The sequence below is a fragment of the Bacillus rossius genome, chromosome 3, assembly GCF_032445375.1.
Source record: "Bacillus rossius redtenbacheri isolate Brsri chromosome 3, Brsri_v3, whole genome shotgun sequence".
Classification (NCBI taxonomy): Eukaryota; Metazoa; Arthropoda; class Insecta; order Phasmatodea; family Bacillidae; genus Bacillus; species Bacillus rossius.
Window position 1 is genome coordinate 73,962,650 of NC_086332.1, and position 18,019 is coordinate 73,980,668.

Here is an 18,019-nt window from a genome sequence, read left to right on the forward strand (position 1 = left end):
TGATTTGCGTAACCTAATCCCCGTGTTAGAATTAGTTTGAAGTACATACTTATACTAAGGGCACTTTTCTCCGGAAGTAACAACACAGGTATACAGTTTGAACTGCAATTTGTGGTAGAGAAGTGTGCAAGTAAAAAAACTTTGTTTACTTCTTATGTTCTTGCAGGTAAACCTGCTTGAAGTCTACTTAAATGTAATGCATTTGAATGATCTTACAAATGTATACATATGCACAGTTATAAATTTACGAAACCATGGTTAAAAATTCAAAAATACAAGTTTATGATTTGGTGATTAATTGCAAAAAAATTACTTATTTCAGGTAAATTTAACAAACTTTTATTATTTTATTGATAAAAATATAGGGTTGTGCGATTCCATGATTTTCAGTTCGATTCGATTCCGATTCGATTCTCACCACAAGAGTTGAAATTCGATTCCGATTTCGATTCTTTGGGTAACTTTATCTACATAGTCATTAGTCTGGTAGGACTAACTAAAAAAAAATTGCATTTATTTTGAACCATATGTATTTAACTTAAATGAATAAGAAATACAATTCTGGAAGATGACTGCGGCCCTTAAACTTGCCACAATTTTCATCCATTACTTATTTAATCACTTCACCACTGTTTAAAGATGTCAAATGTTACCAACGGTAAAGTCAGCTGCCTCACTGGAGTCACCGAGATAGTGCGATGCGTGCTGCGCTAAGAAGTATAATTTATTAATTAACCTACATCTGCACATATGACGTATGCAGCATGGCCTAGCCAGTAGGTTTATTTAAATTAAAACCAATAAGTAACATATATTTCTTTGTTTTTTTCAACAAGATCTGTTCCCCTAAAAACGGAAAAAATACGTAAATATTATTAATTTATTAACTTCACGAAGTTAAACCACACAACAATGATCAGCTTTAATTAAGTTTTGTAAAACGCAAAAGCATAAACAGTAAACAGTACTTCGATACTGACAGAATGTTACGATTCAGTGATTCGATTCCTTTGTGTCTCGGCACGCGCGATCTATGATAAATGGTGGCCTGTCACGGTAGCCTACAACTCACATAGTTTCGGTTCCCTACCACGTTCGTGCAACTTCGGATTTCTCTCAAAAATTGAAATTAAAAAAAATCGAAGGGTTGGGTTAGGTCAGGTCAGTCACAACATGCTTTTTTTCATTGGAAACTTCTGATTTAGCGGCTGAAGTGGCGTTAAACCCAAAATGCAAAACTTCGGAAATCTTCGGAAATTCTTGCAGGGAACCGAAACTACGTGAGTTGTAGGCTTCCCGGCGTGTCAACTGGTCTATACGTCCGGCACCGCTAAAATATTTTTATGTCGTGAATGTTTTAATGTTGGTTATTCTGTTAACAGAAGACTGTCACAGAATGGCGATCTTTGTAAATGTATGGTTGAACAAGGAACTATTTTAACTGTTAACAGAAAATTGTGCGTTGATGGTTGTAAAATTCATTTTTAATATGTGTTATTTATTTTTCAAAACAAATAAACCAACAATATTTTTTTCCCGTGCAACGTGAGAAATGGTCATGAGTAATATGCCGTAAGTAGGCAGAAATAAAAATGTTTGAGCAGATTGTTAAACTATTTCATAAACAAGCAGTTTTCGTAAGGTATTTATCTTTGCAAGCCTAAACAGTTAGTGGTTCTGAACGTGTAAATTATATCATACACGATCTTTGAAAAGAATTTAATGTTCGGCCTAACATATATTTCATAACGTTATTAAATTTGCTTGAGTGAAAGTGCGCGGCAATTTTACGAGTTACATTAATGATAATTGATGAATAAATTTATTTCTAGCAATCAGTTGAACGGTAACCGTCAATTTCTTCGATTTTTTTACTTTTGAAAAAATTGCCAGAATTTTTCGATTCCAAATTTTAGTTTCGGTTCCGGGATCAAATAGTTGATGAATCGAATCGAAGTTGAAATTATCGAGTACCCGCACATCCCTATAAAAATATAATGTTTACAAATTATATACCTACCTAGTTTAAGAGTTTTATGCAAACTCCAGAAAGTATATCCTATATCTGAATTCCCTCGGGCAAGTTAATTACGTTGGGTTGCAAGTATGACCACTTTACATATATTCTGAGTGATAGTTAATGGGAATGAATGTAGGCAGTTAATAAAAACATTTATCAGTGTTATTATTTTTTTAATATTTAGTTTGTTAGTTATTTGATAAACCGTGCACACTGTCATGAACTTTGAGAGCCAGAGGCCGACTCAGATGTTCAGGTCTGCTAAGGGTTGTTCGCAGGCCCCGACTTAACAAAACGGGAAAAACAGGCATTTGAGGGGCGGGAGAATTCAAGGTTAGCAAAAATAATAGAAAAATATTTTTGAGGAAAAATAAGTTTTTAACGCCCGGTAATGATTTCTTTTTCAAATAATATGTCAAAAGACAATTTTAGTTTATTAGTACTCAAATCAAATACTTCAAGTACACAGTAAACAATTTCTCATGATTTATTACAGTATCTGCAACATTCGTATAAAATTGCAACAACCATTTATTAAATTTACATTAGAAAAATAAAAACAGCCTATGATGTGTTTCGAAAACCTTAGTATTTATTTGCATTATGTTCTGTATTAAAACTAAATATAAAGACGCTTGAATTTGTAAAAATTTTATGATGTTTGGGGATAACTGGAAAAGTAAAAGGAAAACAGGGTTGTCTAAAGATTATCTGCCATAGCGCTAGCTGCCTGGAATCGGGGCCTGGTTGTTCGTACCAGGGTACAGGAGGAGCCTGGAGTACTCGCCAGGCCTGTTCCACATGTCCACTGCCCGCACTCTGTACACCCCTGCCGCAGGATCTGTAACCCATTACAGTGCAATATATGGTTATAGTATACTCGCCTGCAGCAACACGGAGCTACAAGGGAATTTCAAATTTCACAGGTACCGTGTTTTGGAACTTAAATTCTTGCCGCAGCATTAACTTTGGTACGGTAGTTCGGAACTCTGAAACAGCTCTTCAAATTAATTACCTCCGAAATCTTTCAGAATATTCAGTCATTGTCTCGTCTGGCCATTTGTGTATGCATGTGTATGTGTATGTATGTGTATATATATATATATATATATATATATATATATATATATATATCAGGGACTGTAAGTAACGCGCTACCTACTAGTAACAACGTAATTTGTAACAGTTACTTTTTATGGTAACGATCGTGGTAACGCAATATATAAAGTTTTCAGTAACTGTAACTGTAACTGAATTACATTTTTCCGCCTTAAAGTAACGATAATTGTCGTTAATTCTTGCGTTACATTTTTTTAATGTATTTCTTATTGAACGAACAACGATTTGTTGATTTTTTCAATCCCAGAACGAAAATCCCGACAAGCATATTATTTGCGATGGTATTTCTTGTAATTGTAAAACTGCTGTTGGCTAGCCTGCGCTCGTATTTTGACTGTCATTTATTTAATATTTGCGACATGCGGGTTTACTGCTGTTCTGTTTAATTAATTAACCTACCTGTGCACATGCGCGAAAGCAATGACAGAATCTAATGAAGCGAGAAGCCGAGAAAGCAGTCCAGAACTTTCGTTGCCGTGGCCTTCATATTCTAATTGTTTCGAAGTTCGGTCGAGTGATCAAAATAACCTTATTGTGAAGTGCATGTTGTGTGGTGCTGCGAACAATAAGATGATCCGAACGAACGAACATTTCATTATTTTTTAGTGTAAACTAAAGACTCAATGTAATTTAAGACCTAATTTAAAATTTTTCAGTTTAAATAAACATACCTATATCTTTACTAAACACAATATGTTTTATTAGCTTTTAATTATAACAATATTACATATCACATTTTTAGTTTTTCACAAAGTAACTGTTAAAGTAACATAAAGTTATTTTTCTCAGAACTGTAACTGTAACTGGTTTATTTTCAGTAGTGTAACTTGTAGTTGTAACAGGGTTACATTTCCAATGGAGTATTTGTAACTGTAACTGAGTTACTTTTTAAAAGTAACTTTCCGGTCCTTGATATACATATATATATGTATGTACATATATATATATATATGTATATGTATATATATGTATATACATATATATATATATGTACATATGTATATTTATATGTATATATATATGTATATACACATATATACAACATTTTAGTAATAAAGTAAATATATTCTTTGATTTACGGTTTTAACCTTTTTTTTCTCGCTCTTTTTGAAATTCACCATTTTCACATTAAATTTCAACACTCTTCTTAGCACTTATAATTTAAAATTAATTTAAGCTATGCACAGCTATACCATTCGTGACGATAAGGCCCGTTTTACACGTTTGTTTATGTTTTAAATGTGTTAAATATATTTTTAAACGAATATAGATATAGTGTTAGTATATCATTACCTTCGTATTAAAATATGTGAATACTAAATTACAACTGTTTTATATTCTAGTGTCTCAATTTTTTTTTTCAGTTAGGTAAATTTCATATTTTTAACAGTGAAATTCCATCAATGTTTCACATTTGATACGTTTTCGTAAACTGTTGAAACGGCAGACACAGTGAAACGTTAATATCTTGCGCTCCCGTGTTCCATTCCGTTTGTACTTTTACGCATCGTCTAAAAAAATCAAACATTAGAAATGCAGGAGAAATTTCTCACCTTCCCCGCTCGGAGATTGCGACAGTGGCGCCGCGTGGTGGAAGGACAGTAAGTATAGATGGCCGTGGTTCAGTCGACTGTAGCGAGGTAGCGCCACCTGCTGCGAGAATTCCACCTCGTATCTCCGTGCACATCTGCGAGGGATGAAAATAAACACTTGTTCACTGAAAACTAATAATTGACGACACTGATCAAACATCTGGAATTTATAATTTCATTTGCAGACAGTGACAGCTTAGAATAATGGTCAGACACCGAGTGTATTAATAAAAAGCTTTTTGGAAATGAGTTTTATTAACAATCTCATGTAGATCTGGGCTGGTAAGTGTATAGCCACTTATTTGGGGGGGGGGGGGGGAAGGGGGAGAAAATAACAAAAATAGAGCCGTTTGGGCACTTTGTATTTTAGATTTGCAATGCAGTAAGTGACTTATATTTCATAACAGTTCATTAAAATATGTACTGTGTCAAAATAAGATCATTGAACGGAAGCAAGACTCAGCTGAGTAGCCTATACCATTTGTAAACAAATGCAAATGTAAATAATAACATAAGCTGAATTAAATCACTCCATTCGTCTGAGCGGTCGCGTTTTTAGATCACGCGCATACTTTCAAGTCTATCTGGTTTCAATTCCCGGTAGGAGGTAAAACCATGATTTCTTGCAAGCGGGAAACATGGCGGACGTTACCGTGAGTGGGTGTGTTTCCACGGATTTCCTCTGGGTATTCCTATCCCTCCCACAACTGCATTTCGTCAATGCTCTTTTTTTTTTTTTTTTTTCATTTCATCGACCCATGCCGTCTTTATAATTACCAGAAATCCATTCGTATATCGCCAATATTGGCTCACCATAAGCCTTAGAAGGCCATCGGGACATCGAACCATGAGCCCACGAAGATTTCCGGGTCGCGGATTTTCGCCCACTACTACCTCTAGTTGTGAAAATACCCATTAGGTTTGAATGGTGATGCAAATAAATGATGTTTGGTGACCATGAAGTGTTTCTGAGTTGTATGATCAGGCGGGTTTGCAGTCAGGACTCAAATTCGCGCTGCGCTGAGGGCAATTCCAAAAAGCATAGTTGGGAGAAAATAGATGAATTGGGATCCGGGTTCGTGGGTTCTAATCCCAGTAGAAGCAGTTTCAGCGGAAACCATCTGCCCTATGATCTATAACTTGGTGAACTGCCTACAGGGAGACAAAATTTCGCGTTATTTCGAATGACTGTCGGTGAAACGATCTTCGTCCCACTGCCGCGGCCCCAGCGGGTGTGTGCGGTGTGTGTGGAGGGACGGCACCTGGTGGGCACGAGCTCATCGCCCCAGACGAGCAGCGCCTCGCCTCGGGTGACGTTGAAGGCCCGCAGTCTCTGCGCCTGCGCACAGCAGCCCGCGGCCAGCTGCAGCCTCGAGCACACACACCACCTGCTCCCTCCCTGTTGTTTAGGCCGGCATTCCAACACGGGTTTGGTGTTGGATGTGTTACACCTGCGCCCTAGTGCACGATAGGACACGGCCAGTCCCTTATTTTTAGGGTAACTGTTTTTGGTGTCCCATCCGTTACCGATCTGTTGCCCAAATTCCACGCAGGCGTGATTTCGACTGGGACGTACTAAGCGTATTGGTTGGGCAAATCAATATTTACGACAGCGTAACTATCCTGGAACATATTTTGTACACTTCCGTGGCCGTAACAAGAAATGATCGCAAATTAAAAAAGTACTCGAGAAAATGAGAATTACGGATTTTTTTTTTTTTTTTTTGAGATGGTGCTGCTTCCTACCTCTAGTGTTTGCAAAAACTTCCGCTAGAATGCGATGAATCCAGTTTCTAGTCTCGCGCAGGGCACCGTTCATTAAAACTGTTTCTTTGTTTCCCTACTGGGATTCATTGGCGTAGCTGTGTTCATAAAGTTGGAGAGGGATAAATAATGATTTTGATGTCATGTAAACCCATTTCCCTCTTACTAAGACGGGGGGTCCGGGGGTCCTCCACCGGAAAATTTTGATTTTAAAAGTGCAAAATAGCACTTTTTAAGCAGTTTTTGTATCCAACCATTGGATACATCGATGTTAAAATTATTATTGTTTCCTTAAGATAAAATTTGATGAGTGAAGAAATTACAAATAAAGTTGGGCAGAAAAATATTATAAAATAAAAATATCACGGTCTAGAAAGTTGGGGGGGGGGGGAGAGACAGTCCCCTCCACCCAAAAAGTTCAGGGGGACACGTCCCCCCTGTCCCCCCCGGTTCCTACGCCCCTGCTGGGATTCCGTGTGGACACGTTCTGAATATAGCCAACGAGTTAGGTTACGGCTGTATACCAATAAGGCAGTGCTTATTCGCTACCTTACCCGGACGTCTTGGAATACCGCATTTAGAGGCCATCTTAGTCAGGGGTGTGTTATTTTAGTGAGGCGGGACGATAAGTGCCACGCTCGCTGGTGCTTCTAGCGCGGTGTCGCCTCTAAGTGCAAGGCTGTGAACTGGCGTGGAGTCTTCTCGTCGTGCTTGGGACAACCAAGAGATCTGAGCGGCAATCATAACATTACATGGCGGATAAATGAAGATACAGGTGTAATGCAAGTCCCTTGAGTGCTTTCAAGAATCTTCACTAGATGTTTCATGTCTAAAAGTTATTATTCGGAAAACACGCAATTTAGCCCTTTTCACTCTCCTACAAACGCAGTTTAAAACGAAATAGAAACACAGTCTTACTCATCCACCCGCAACGTAATCTGAAGTATTTTTTTTTGTAAACAGACCTGAGTTGGATATGTTAAGCAGTTTTCAAAATGCGTGTTTTTTTTTTCCTGAAGCTCAGGAAACTGTATGTGTTCCCATGTGGTCTTTGCGACTTGCCAGCAACTGAAAAAAAACAAAACCCAGACCCGTGACATGGGGGGAGGAGTCCGCCTGGGCAAATGACAGCGAGCCTTCACAACACATGCTGGGACGACCTCCAGGAAGCCAAGGCAAACCGAAACCGGAGCTGCTTGACAGGAATTACAAACATGTGTCACATCCGAAAAGAGGGAATGTCTTCACTGATTTCATCTGGCTCCGTGCGCCGTGTTAGGGTGCCGCCTGCCCGGGCACACACACGGTGCGTTTAGCTTCAGGATAAACGCGATTTCAAACTACTCAAGATATCCGAGTGGGGTTTGTTCATGAACAGCATTTAAGAATTTGTTGACGGATGAAAATTACTTTTGATTTCGGTTTAAGAATTTAAACTGTGTTTCTAGAAGAGTAAAAATGGCTAAAAAGGCGTGTTTTCTGAGTGATTTTTAGGCGTAATACAACCGGTACGGACTCTTGAAAGCACTTAAGTGACTTGCATTACATCTTTATCTTCATTTCTCCGCCACACATATATATATATATATACGATGGCCATATTATGTTACGGTCACAACTCAAATTTCACAGTACCTATTCCTATGACGACGAGAAGACTGCGCGCTAGTTCAGAGCCTTGCGCATAGAGGCGACACCGCGCTAGAATCACCCGCCTCACTAGCACACATGACCCCGACCAGACGGCGCCCGTTAGTTAGGTACTGGCTGGACTCTTCAGCTGCAGCCGACTGTTCTCCTAAGGCCGGTTTCACCAAATGAGACGAAGAAAAATTAAAATATCGAGATGATTTTTAGAGGGTTTCTATTTAAACTTTGAATTTCCCCCATTTAAAAACAGTTGTTTTTTTTTTTCCCCTGAAGACTAGAAATGTATTCCTGATAAGTTTTAAAAACCCCTTTTTATTCAGTCCACGTGAAATTATTGTGGAAATGAACGATAGAATAAACTCAGGTAACACTCTCCTAATCCTAATATCAAGTTGCTTATTGCCACGCCTAATGTATAAGTTTTTAATCTTATCTCCATTACGATTATTATAGGACTAATCGAAATATCTCGATTAAATCGTAAAGTTTAGATAAAAACTCCCGTAAAATATATATGGCATATAAGCGAAACTATGTTTTTGGTACTTTAAATGGATAAAAAAAATCCCTAAGCTCTGCTCGTGGAACCGAACTTTATATGAGATACAATAATGGAATCTTCAGTCTGTCATGAGGAGCGAAGGATAAAATATGATCAGGGGAAATGATTTATAATAAAATTTTCTGCGTCAAAAAAGTTTTTTTATAATACTTTTCAACTTAATAATATTGTTATAGCTATGGAAGTGACATACTTAACATGGAGTAGTGACCTTCGGGCTAAGCAAAGAAGTTTAATAAGCAGAAGCTGCATAGAAATGTATTTTTATGTAAATACTAGCTTTTACCCGTGGCTTCGCTCACGTTGATATCCTAAATAAGTATCAAAGATCATTTCAAAGAAAAGAAAATAATATGGCAATTGTTTTTTTATTGCGTGACTGGGATCATCAGTATTTAAAAATTCTAACATACAATTTAGTTTAAAAATCTGAAAACATGCTTTATTGAAATATGTTTCACTATTACAAAAAATAAATAATTTTAAATAATAACATTTTAAAAAATTTAAAGTATTAATGTATAATAATTTTTTTTTTTTTAAAAAAAGAGCTTAAATCAAAGTATTATTTAGAATGCTCCTGTATACTAGGTATGTTATAAGTTTTTCTGTCCGGTGCAAACATGTGTAGATTTCGGGCATTGGACATACGCGAACAGGCTACATATAGTTGGCCATGGGAAAAGCTCGGTTTTCCCAAATGCACCCCTGCTACCTGCAATGTTTGCCCATGCGCTTTGTTGATGGTAACAGCAAAACTAAGCCTGGCGGGAAACTGAACTCTTTTGAATTGGAACTGTAGATCAGTGAGGATAATTGGAATTCGAGGTATGATAACACTTTCCCTTTTACCGACACCTTTTAAAATGGTGGCACCAAGTATATTCTGCCATAATGTATGATCCAAAGCCTCGTTCCATTACATAGTCGAGGAACATCTAGATTTCGCATAAGCATGACTTGTACATTTAGTTTCATTTGAAGTATATGTGAGGGTACACCCGAAAGTTCAAGTGATGATTGTATTTATTGACTAATACTACTTCATTTCCCCTTGCACCTCTTTTAAAATATAAGTGTCGATTTCATTAATGATATAATTTTTTGACGCCAATATTGCTCTTGCGCACAACCACTGATCACTATTCAAATTTTGTTGCAAGTCCAGGAAAACTTTGGTAATAAGATCTACATCATTTTCTAGTAAATTACAAAATTCTCTTAAAAGTAAAATTTAACCCTCAGCATCAACGTCCAAACAACCATCACCGAAGAAAATAAACAGACACCTGACCTCAAAAATTAAAAAAAGTTTAAGTATTGCTTCTCGGTGACAGAAAAATACAATTTAATAGTGAATTGACCGCTACTATTACAGTAGGGTATTGTATTGGTGAATTATTTAATTTACTTATTGAAACGCCGGATGGGGTTAAATTTTATTCAACTGACTCAAAATCTTTGTGGAACGATCATACATACCAATATCAATTTTTTGGCCCTTCGGAAAAAATATTGTTTTATATATATATATATATATATATATATATATATATATATATATATACATATAAAAGTATCCTATGTTCTTTACTATACCCTAGAGAACACGTGTACAAAATTTCATTATGATCGGTCGAATAGTTTACGTGTGAAAGCGTAAAAAACAAATAAACCAACTCACTTTTGCATTTATAATATTAGTTAGGATTACAAAATTAAAATTGTTCTGTTACTATCAGCCTCTTATTTGTATTTTTGATTAGATGCACATCACTGATCATGTTTAACAAAACTGTGTATAAGATCATGCAACTGGATTGATATGTATTTGACACAGCGTGTTATAGCTATTGATGAAGAAAGGATTGCTCACTGAATCGATGCTCAAATTCTTAGTTTCACCTCAGACCAGCTTTCCGGCCTCTTCGCCACGCGAGTCAAAATTCTTGATCACTTTTACAAGCCAAGGCCTTTTTCGCGAACAGGATTCGTGTGTAGGATTCGGACCGTGTTCGCAAAAGCCAACTTATAATTCCGTAATGTTTTTTTTGTTATGTTTCAATTCGGATGCATTCATTATTCAACTGTTTCATCATAACAGCAGCCCGGTGGGGGTTAATATTCTAAAATTTTAAAGAAATTTTTTTAGCGTGATTGAGTGTCAAGCCAATGTACATTTCATTTTTTTAAAAAAAAAAACTTAACTTCCTCAGATAAATTTATAATAAAATTTTAATAAATATTTTTTATTGTAAAATACATTTTATTCATTTAAATAAACGATATTAAAAAGGGTCGATCTCACACGGAGAAGCATATTTAATTTTCTAGTAATTACAGGTACATTTATTGTCAAATCTTTCTAACATTAGTTGTTGGGTCACAAATTTCGGAACCAAAAATTATTTTTTTTTATTTTAAAATTTTATAAGGTCACGCAATTGGTCATATTAATTATGAACAATTGAGTTACTTTCTACCTCTATTAAATAGAAAATGTTTAGAATATTTGGGTTAAAAATAGAAGAAAATGAGAAGAAACATAAACGGCAAAACAACATTTGTAATCAATTAACAGAGAATTACCTTAAATAATAGTACATAAGAACAATAGATAACGAGCGCAGCGTGTGTAACCGTGACTTCAAATAATAACTGCGAAGAATTATAATTTAAATAATTTATATCAATCACCATACCAAATTTTAAGTTAAAAATAATTCAAAAAATGGCAATAGATGTTGAAACCAGTCTGGCTAATTTATAGGTTTGTATTTTGTAGCATCATGAGTTACGTTGGTTGGGAAAAAAATAGTGAGCTAGTATTTCAGTACTCGCCAGAGATGTGCAACATCTAACCTGGGTAACGAGCAAATTCATGTATTGCCATGTTCCAAATGCAATTATAATACGGAACCCGAACACAAAAATTAACGTAGAATTATTTTTAAATAATGCCGATTGTGATAAATATACGCAAACTGTGTTTTAAACTACATTCCTTGACGCGAATCACACGTTGTTTCCGCACCCGCCACTAGAATTCGCTGCCGGAGCAGTCACGTCGACTATCGAATCATTTGATTAGCAAACCGAAATTTCCAGATGCATAATGACACGACTACGGTGAAGGCGAAAAGGATAAAAAAAAATACTGTACCCCGAGTTCGGACCTGATTTTCGAAAATGAATTTGAAGGGTGCTGGTTTCGTATCCGTCGCAGAAACCAAAACACAACCACCTCCAAGGTGCGCTCAACGACAATGGAACAAGATAGAATCATAAACAAAGTCCTGTAGTAGAACAGGAAACAGAAGTAGAGGATGTTTTGGATGATTAACCCTACCAATAACTCATGCTTAATCACGTTAGCATAATCAACGTGAAAATAATTAGTAACTCTCCGTTTCAGATCCGTAATATCAATCTTGTCTATATTATTCATAAGTATTATTTTCTTAGATAACACGCGATGAGCAAACATATGACAATAACAATAATAACTGTAGAACCCTCAAGTACAATACATGTGTATCAAACATAATTCTCATATTGAATAATCTCATTTATTAAATACATTACAGCTCACACTCATACGTTTTAACATCACTGTCTTACGTACATATATATAAATAAATATTCAACGCGGAGAGCGTTAAATACTCGTAATTATTTACGCGACAAAAGACATGCATTTAAAGACACGCTAAACACTATACAATCTAATAGTATCATAACCCGTAGGACTTATCAAACGTTTCTTTAAGAGAAAACGTGCGCTATACGTATTTCCTATCAAATTCATGCACGTAAAACATTTATCTTAACAAGAAAAACTTTAAGTACATAAAGAATAATGAATGTGCGCTCCAACAGCAACTGAAATAAATCAAATTTGAGCGTATGAAAATCCCACATTAGTACAATTCAAGGCCAATACAAATACTTGTCTATCTCCAGGGGCGTAGCCAGGGGGGGGGGGTTTAGGGGTTCAAACCCCCCCCCCCCCTTAGCACCAAATCTTTAATTATTTTTCTTATTCATCACTCAAACAATTTTCATATTAAAATTAATACAATTTTTACCATTACAATATTTAAATTTAAGTACCGAAAACTGCTAAAATAGCATTATTTTACACCTTAAAATCCAAATTTTCCCGGGGGAGGACACCCGGACCCAACGCTCTAATACGGGGGGGGGGGGGGGGGCGGCATGCTTCTTAACACCCCCCATACACAAATCCTGGCTACGCTACTGTATCTCTAGTTCACAGTAAAATGGCAACGCGTAAATTTACGCAGCATAAACTAATATGAATGCGATAATTCTCAGGTGAACAAACTGTAGAACTTAACGTCTTATCAATAAATTTACAAAGAAAGAAACAGTCAAAGGGACTCATTAATTTTGAAATTCTTAACGAATTTCCTTAAATCAAAACGGAACTCTGCAAATACTAGCGTCCGTGATGTTTCACGACTCAACATGGTTCGAGGGGCGAAACTAAACCAATTAACTTTGATGCCAAAAGAAGCTAAATAACGGCTGACCAGAAACAGCAACTTCGAGTAAACAGACAACAGCACAATAAAAAATGATAAACACGTACCATGTTCCGTCGTAATCTCACGTCGCACATTTAAAATTACGTCTCTACATTTATAGTAAATTACATGATCCGCTAAGCTCTTTATATCAAGTGAGTCTGAAAGTGGGAAAAGGCCCCAAGGGCTTATATAGCAAGAACCTAACGGGTCAAGAGGAGAAGGGTGGCGGCTGGCTCAGGGAATGAAAAAGGGAGAGAGTTTTGAAGGGGGAGGAGGGAATTCGACGCCAGCGCCGCGTTGTTTCGTCTCGTAGATGAAATTACATTAAACATTTTACTAAAATAAAATACCGTCCATCTTTTTAAGATCCATCAAACATTTAATACAGAAAAGTTTTCCTTTGTATTTGTGAACTTTGGTTCGCGCCATGCGCCACAGATGGCAACACAGTGGTTACACACTTCCGTTCCATGCGACTTCCATTCCATTCACGAAATTACTCCTACCAAGAACTAAGGAGTTACATATAAATAAAAAAATACGTTATGAAATAAGTCAACCTTCTTTCGTACAAAATCGGAACACGTGACAAAATCAGTCCAATTGGACGCGGCCTAAGATAGGCGGGTTGAACCGCGCGAGGCAGGCTCTAGGCCAGTGTGCTCACTTGGGCTGGCGGTAGGGTCGGAATGGAGCACAGTTGCAGCAGGGCAACTCCCGGCAGCGACAACTGCACTCCCAGGTGCAGGGAACTGCCCGCCTCGCCGGCAGCGATCTCTGTTGGGCCCTGCGCACAACAACAAAAACAACAACTCCGAACCACTTGGCAGAACACCGGCTCCGTGTTCATACAAAGGGTATTGTGAGATAAATTTTAATTATTGTAAAAGCTCAGACGAAAGAAAGAATATTTTTCCTTGCGAGGAGAGAAAATAATAAACACTACAATAAGCCGTAACTCTAACACTGAGTTCTCTTTAATAATACATCACATAAAGATAATATCAACACTCAATATATTCTCACATGCATTTATATTACGAGTATTAAGTTAATGAAAATAGCAAAACAGTAAAAATTGTCAAAACAAACATTTTGATTTTATAAAATTCTAACTGTAAACATGGTAATGGTACGCACAAACGCCACTAATTATCAAAATTCTATATTACTTAAAATTTAGAGTTTTTTAATTAATAAAATATCCAGGTACTCACCAACGCTAAAAAATGATAAATATGGTAAAATATTTTAATATTTAATGTTTCTTTATCTTTACTAACAATATTATTCAATGCAGAGTGGTATTATTACATCCCTATAAGCTACACTAACTCCACAATACAAAACAATTTCAGTATTAGAAATAAACAAATTATTCGTCAGTTATTATAATGTACATATAAGGCAACAAAGTCGGAGAGGCAGCCTTTATTCACTGTCAGAGTCAGTGCAGAAATCACAAAGACCAGTTTCGGATACCAACCCTACACAAAACTTTTCGTGCGACAAACGACTGCATTTTGTGGCATTGAACACAGCTTACTTTTTTCCTGTATCATCAATCTCACATATTCACAATCTACACAATAATTGCTAGAATCTGTACTAGTAACTAGTTATCTTAGTTCCTGTGGACTTCCAGAGTTTGATAGTAATGTAATTGGCTTAGGCGTACCAGGAAATGAAAGTTTTCGTGGCAGTGATGCATGGAATTAATTCTTAGATTTCTTGTACTGGGTTGCATTCTTTTGATTTATGGTGTCTCTAATAATGTTTTAAATAATGGATAAGAAACCTGGCCTAATTTTTTTTTCGACACTGGAAATTATTGGGAAGTTCCATTAGCGGCACCTACGATGGAGTTGAGGTCACTCGAATGTTGTGATTTTTCTGAATGTTTGATGTATGAGCTAATGCAGTGGGTGAAATAATGTTAGGATTAAATGGGTGTATTCCGTTTGCACGAAATGAGGAAACAAGCATTATTAGTGGCTGATCTCAACTATGCACACAAAATATTTCACCAACCGGGAGCGTTCCCACAGGGCAACCAAAATTCGCTCTTCAAAATGTGTCACCTGCTTCTGTCCAGCAAATTTTAAAGATTTAAAAATTCCTTTGTCCAGCAGTTGAAGTTCATGACTGCAATGAACAGGCCAAATAAAAAGTTGGATTACAAGTGATTCGGCTGTATTGAAAACACCGAGGTCTTGGTGACTTGCATGCCCATCTAAAATAAGAACATTTCCCTTTTTTATCATTGCATAAATTGACCCAGGTGGAAGTCCATCCACAAACTCCAGTTTTATTTTTATTTTTACCTTTAAAGATTACTAAAGGGGGAATCCAGTTTGTTCCTGTAGCACTTACACAGCTTACAACAGAAACTGTTTCTCCTTTCTTAGAATTTGTTGTCGCATAGACTCTTTGTTTCCTTTCTCAGGAGATCTGTAGCACAACTGAAGCCCAGTCTGATTAACATTATAAATAAGTTGCGGCGTGTTTGACAAGTTCATTTCCGAAATGGTCTTTTGTAAAAATGTGAAATATTGTCTCAATGTTTCTTTGTTGAAACAATCAACCTACCATAGCTCAGAGGTTTAGGAGTTCTCATACGCAGCTCAGAGTGACGAAGCATGAAAGCTTTAAACTATTTTCTCCCAGCTTTTAACTTGGAAACTTATTTTATTATTTTATTTGAAGTACAGGGATTATAAACTACCTCACAAACCAGCTTTCTTGTCAAACCAAAACCAATTACTTGCATCATCTTGATTTTACAAACAAGATTAATTTTCTTTTTATTTGTCAAAGATCTGTCCCTACCTAGTTTCTAAAACCAGGTGTTATGTAACAAGTGGTCAAGTGATGTTATACACGGAACATTACGACCGCTGCTGAACAAGTATACCGCCGTGATGAGCTGTTCCTGCGTACATTTGCCGCGAATCACTTGTGGTTTGTTTCGCCCCATTTCCCGCTAGAAAGAAATTATTATTTAATAAATAATTGTGTAATTGTGTTTTAATTTAGTGTAGAATCTCTGGGTTGGAGTACAGTTAAAGGAATTGGTGTCAATTATTTATCTTGGCTTGAGTTATTTTTACATCGTCATTTTTAGACTCAGTAGTGCTAGCACAAGCAGGCCAGTGCGTTTAAATTGAACACTCCTCCTTAAAATATTACGAAACCATAATTTTTTTAACTAGGCTGCATTTGAAATGTATTTTTAAAGTATAAGGTTTATAATTTGATTACTTGCATTCCAGAGAGCAAACAAGGGTTTAGTAGAATCGTGACCTAATTTTCGATTAAAAATTCTTTACTAACAATTAAATGCATTAATTAACCTATCACCTAGTTATAATTCAAAATCACTGTATTCATGCGTGAGATTATAAAAAAAAATCATAAACTCAAGCTGTAAAATAATTTTTTGGAATAAAATTTTAAAATTTAATTTTCCTACCCATTAATTATTTTCTTAAATAAGACACAATGTTTCTATATAAAATTAAGTATATCAAATATATCAAATTAAGTAATGAGTTTTTCAGTTCAATGATTAGCAAAGTAATAAGTGAAACAATTATACAATGCAAGTATTTAAATAAAATCACAATATGTATTCAGAATTACATATCAATGAAAAGTAACGGTATTCGATTCATATGGTATGGCGTTATTATATACATTTAAACTTATTTGATATTTTAACATCTAAAATAAGAATTTTTGGTGATTTTCTTAAGGACATGACAAAAAGAATATATCCGTAAACGACGAGATGCCAAGGAAAAAATGTATTAATATAGAGCCCGTAATTTAAAAGCAACGCAAATTTTTACACGTTCGAACCACCTGCAAGCTGAAAGGTTGCCGTTTCTGAAGCGCTGTCCAAATTCCTGTGCGATCTAATTTCATAACTGTTGTCACTTGCATAAAACCACTGCAAGTGGGGACTAAACTTACCCAGAGCACGTATTCGGGGTAAGATAACGTTACTGGAACTGCTACAGAATAAATTAGTTTGGTGCTATTTTAGCTATGGAATTAATGCATTTACCCTGTTTAATTTACAAAAAAAAATTATTTCAGATTTATTCATATTTCATATCTAATAGTATAATTTTTACTTGCATATAGGTAAGGACATTTATTTTTCGTGGTTGTTCTTTTGTAATTGGCAGCCGTCTGCAAGAGAAACCGTTCCTCTATCGGGCCAAGCTATTTAGGACGTGTTTAATTCCGCACTGAATGGCTATGTTTGGTGCAGTAGACATGCACCTTAGATAAACCCAGTCAACCACAAAACACAGAGAAAGCTACAAAGTTGTAACACACTGCTGGTACGAAAAATCTCTTCGCAAATGGTAACTACTGCCCTGCAGATGAAAACTGCAAGATAGGAACTGGAAAAATTCACGAGTTCAATGACCTCTAGGAAGGACTCCCCAGTTCTGCTCATCCTCACTACAATGTTACCCCCTCATTGGCTGCATTATGTCTTGTGAGACGTCCCAACGAAGTAGCCCGTGATTCGTTACAGCCTTGGTTGAGTGTTTCTCTCATTGGTCTACAGTCCTCCTAATAAGTTGCGTGCAAACAGGAGAAGAAGCACTAAGATGAAAGTAGCTTATTTGAATTTTAGCCTATCGCGACATTAATCAGCGAAATGTTCCGATGTGTGCTCAGTGGCAGCTATTTACTTTTATGGAGGTGCTCCCCTGGAAAATTTTGTAAAAATTAACTCTTG

At 36.3% G+C, this 18,019-nt stretch overlaps 1 protein-coding gene across 5 annotated transcripts in view; it reads right to left on the bottom strand.

Annotated features, from left to right (window-relative positions):
• Window positions 1-2,172: 2,172 nt before the first annotated feature.
• The window catches only part of LOC134530895 (alpha-L-iduronidase), a 57,181-nt gene continuing 41,334 nt past the window's right edge, over window positions 2,173-18,019 (bottom strand). For 4 of the 5 annotated variants that reach the window (XM_063366183.1, XM_063366182.1, XM_063366179.1 and 1 more), the window contains 3 exons: window positions 13,928-14,047; window positions 4,693-4,826; window positions 2,173-2,861 (listed from right to left, as the gene is read on the bottom strand). In XM_063366183.1, the coding sequence (XP_063222253.1) occupies window positions 2,606-2,861; window positions 4,693-4,826; window positions 13,928-14,047 (510 nt within the window). In that variant the 3' untranslated portion in view covers window positions 2,173-2,605. Of the gene's footprint in view, window positions 2,862-4,692; window positions 4,827-5,993; window positions 6,071-13,927; window positions 14,048-18,019 lie in introns of all 5 variants that reach the window. The other variant, XM_063366181.1, reaches the window with a different exon arrangement.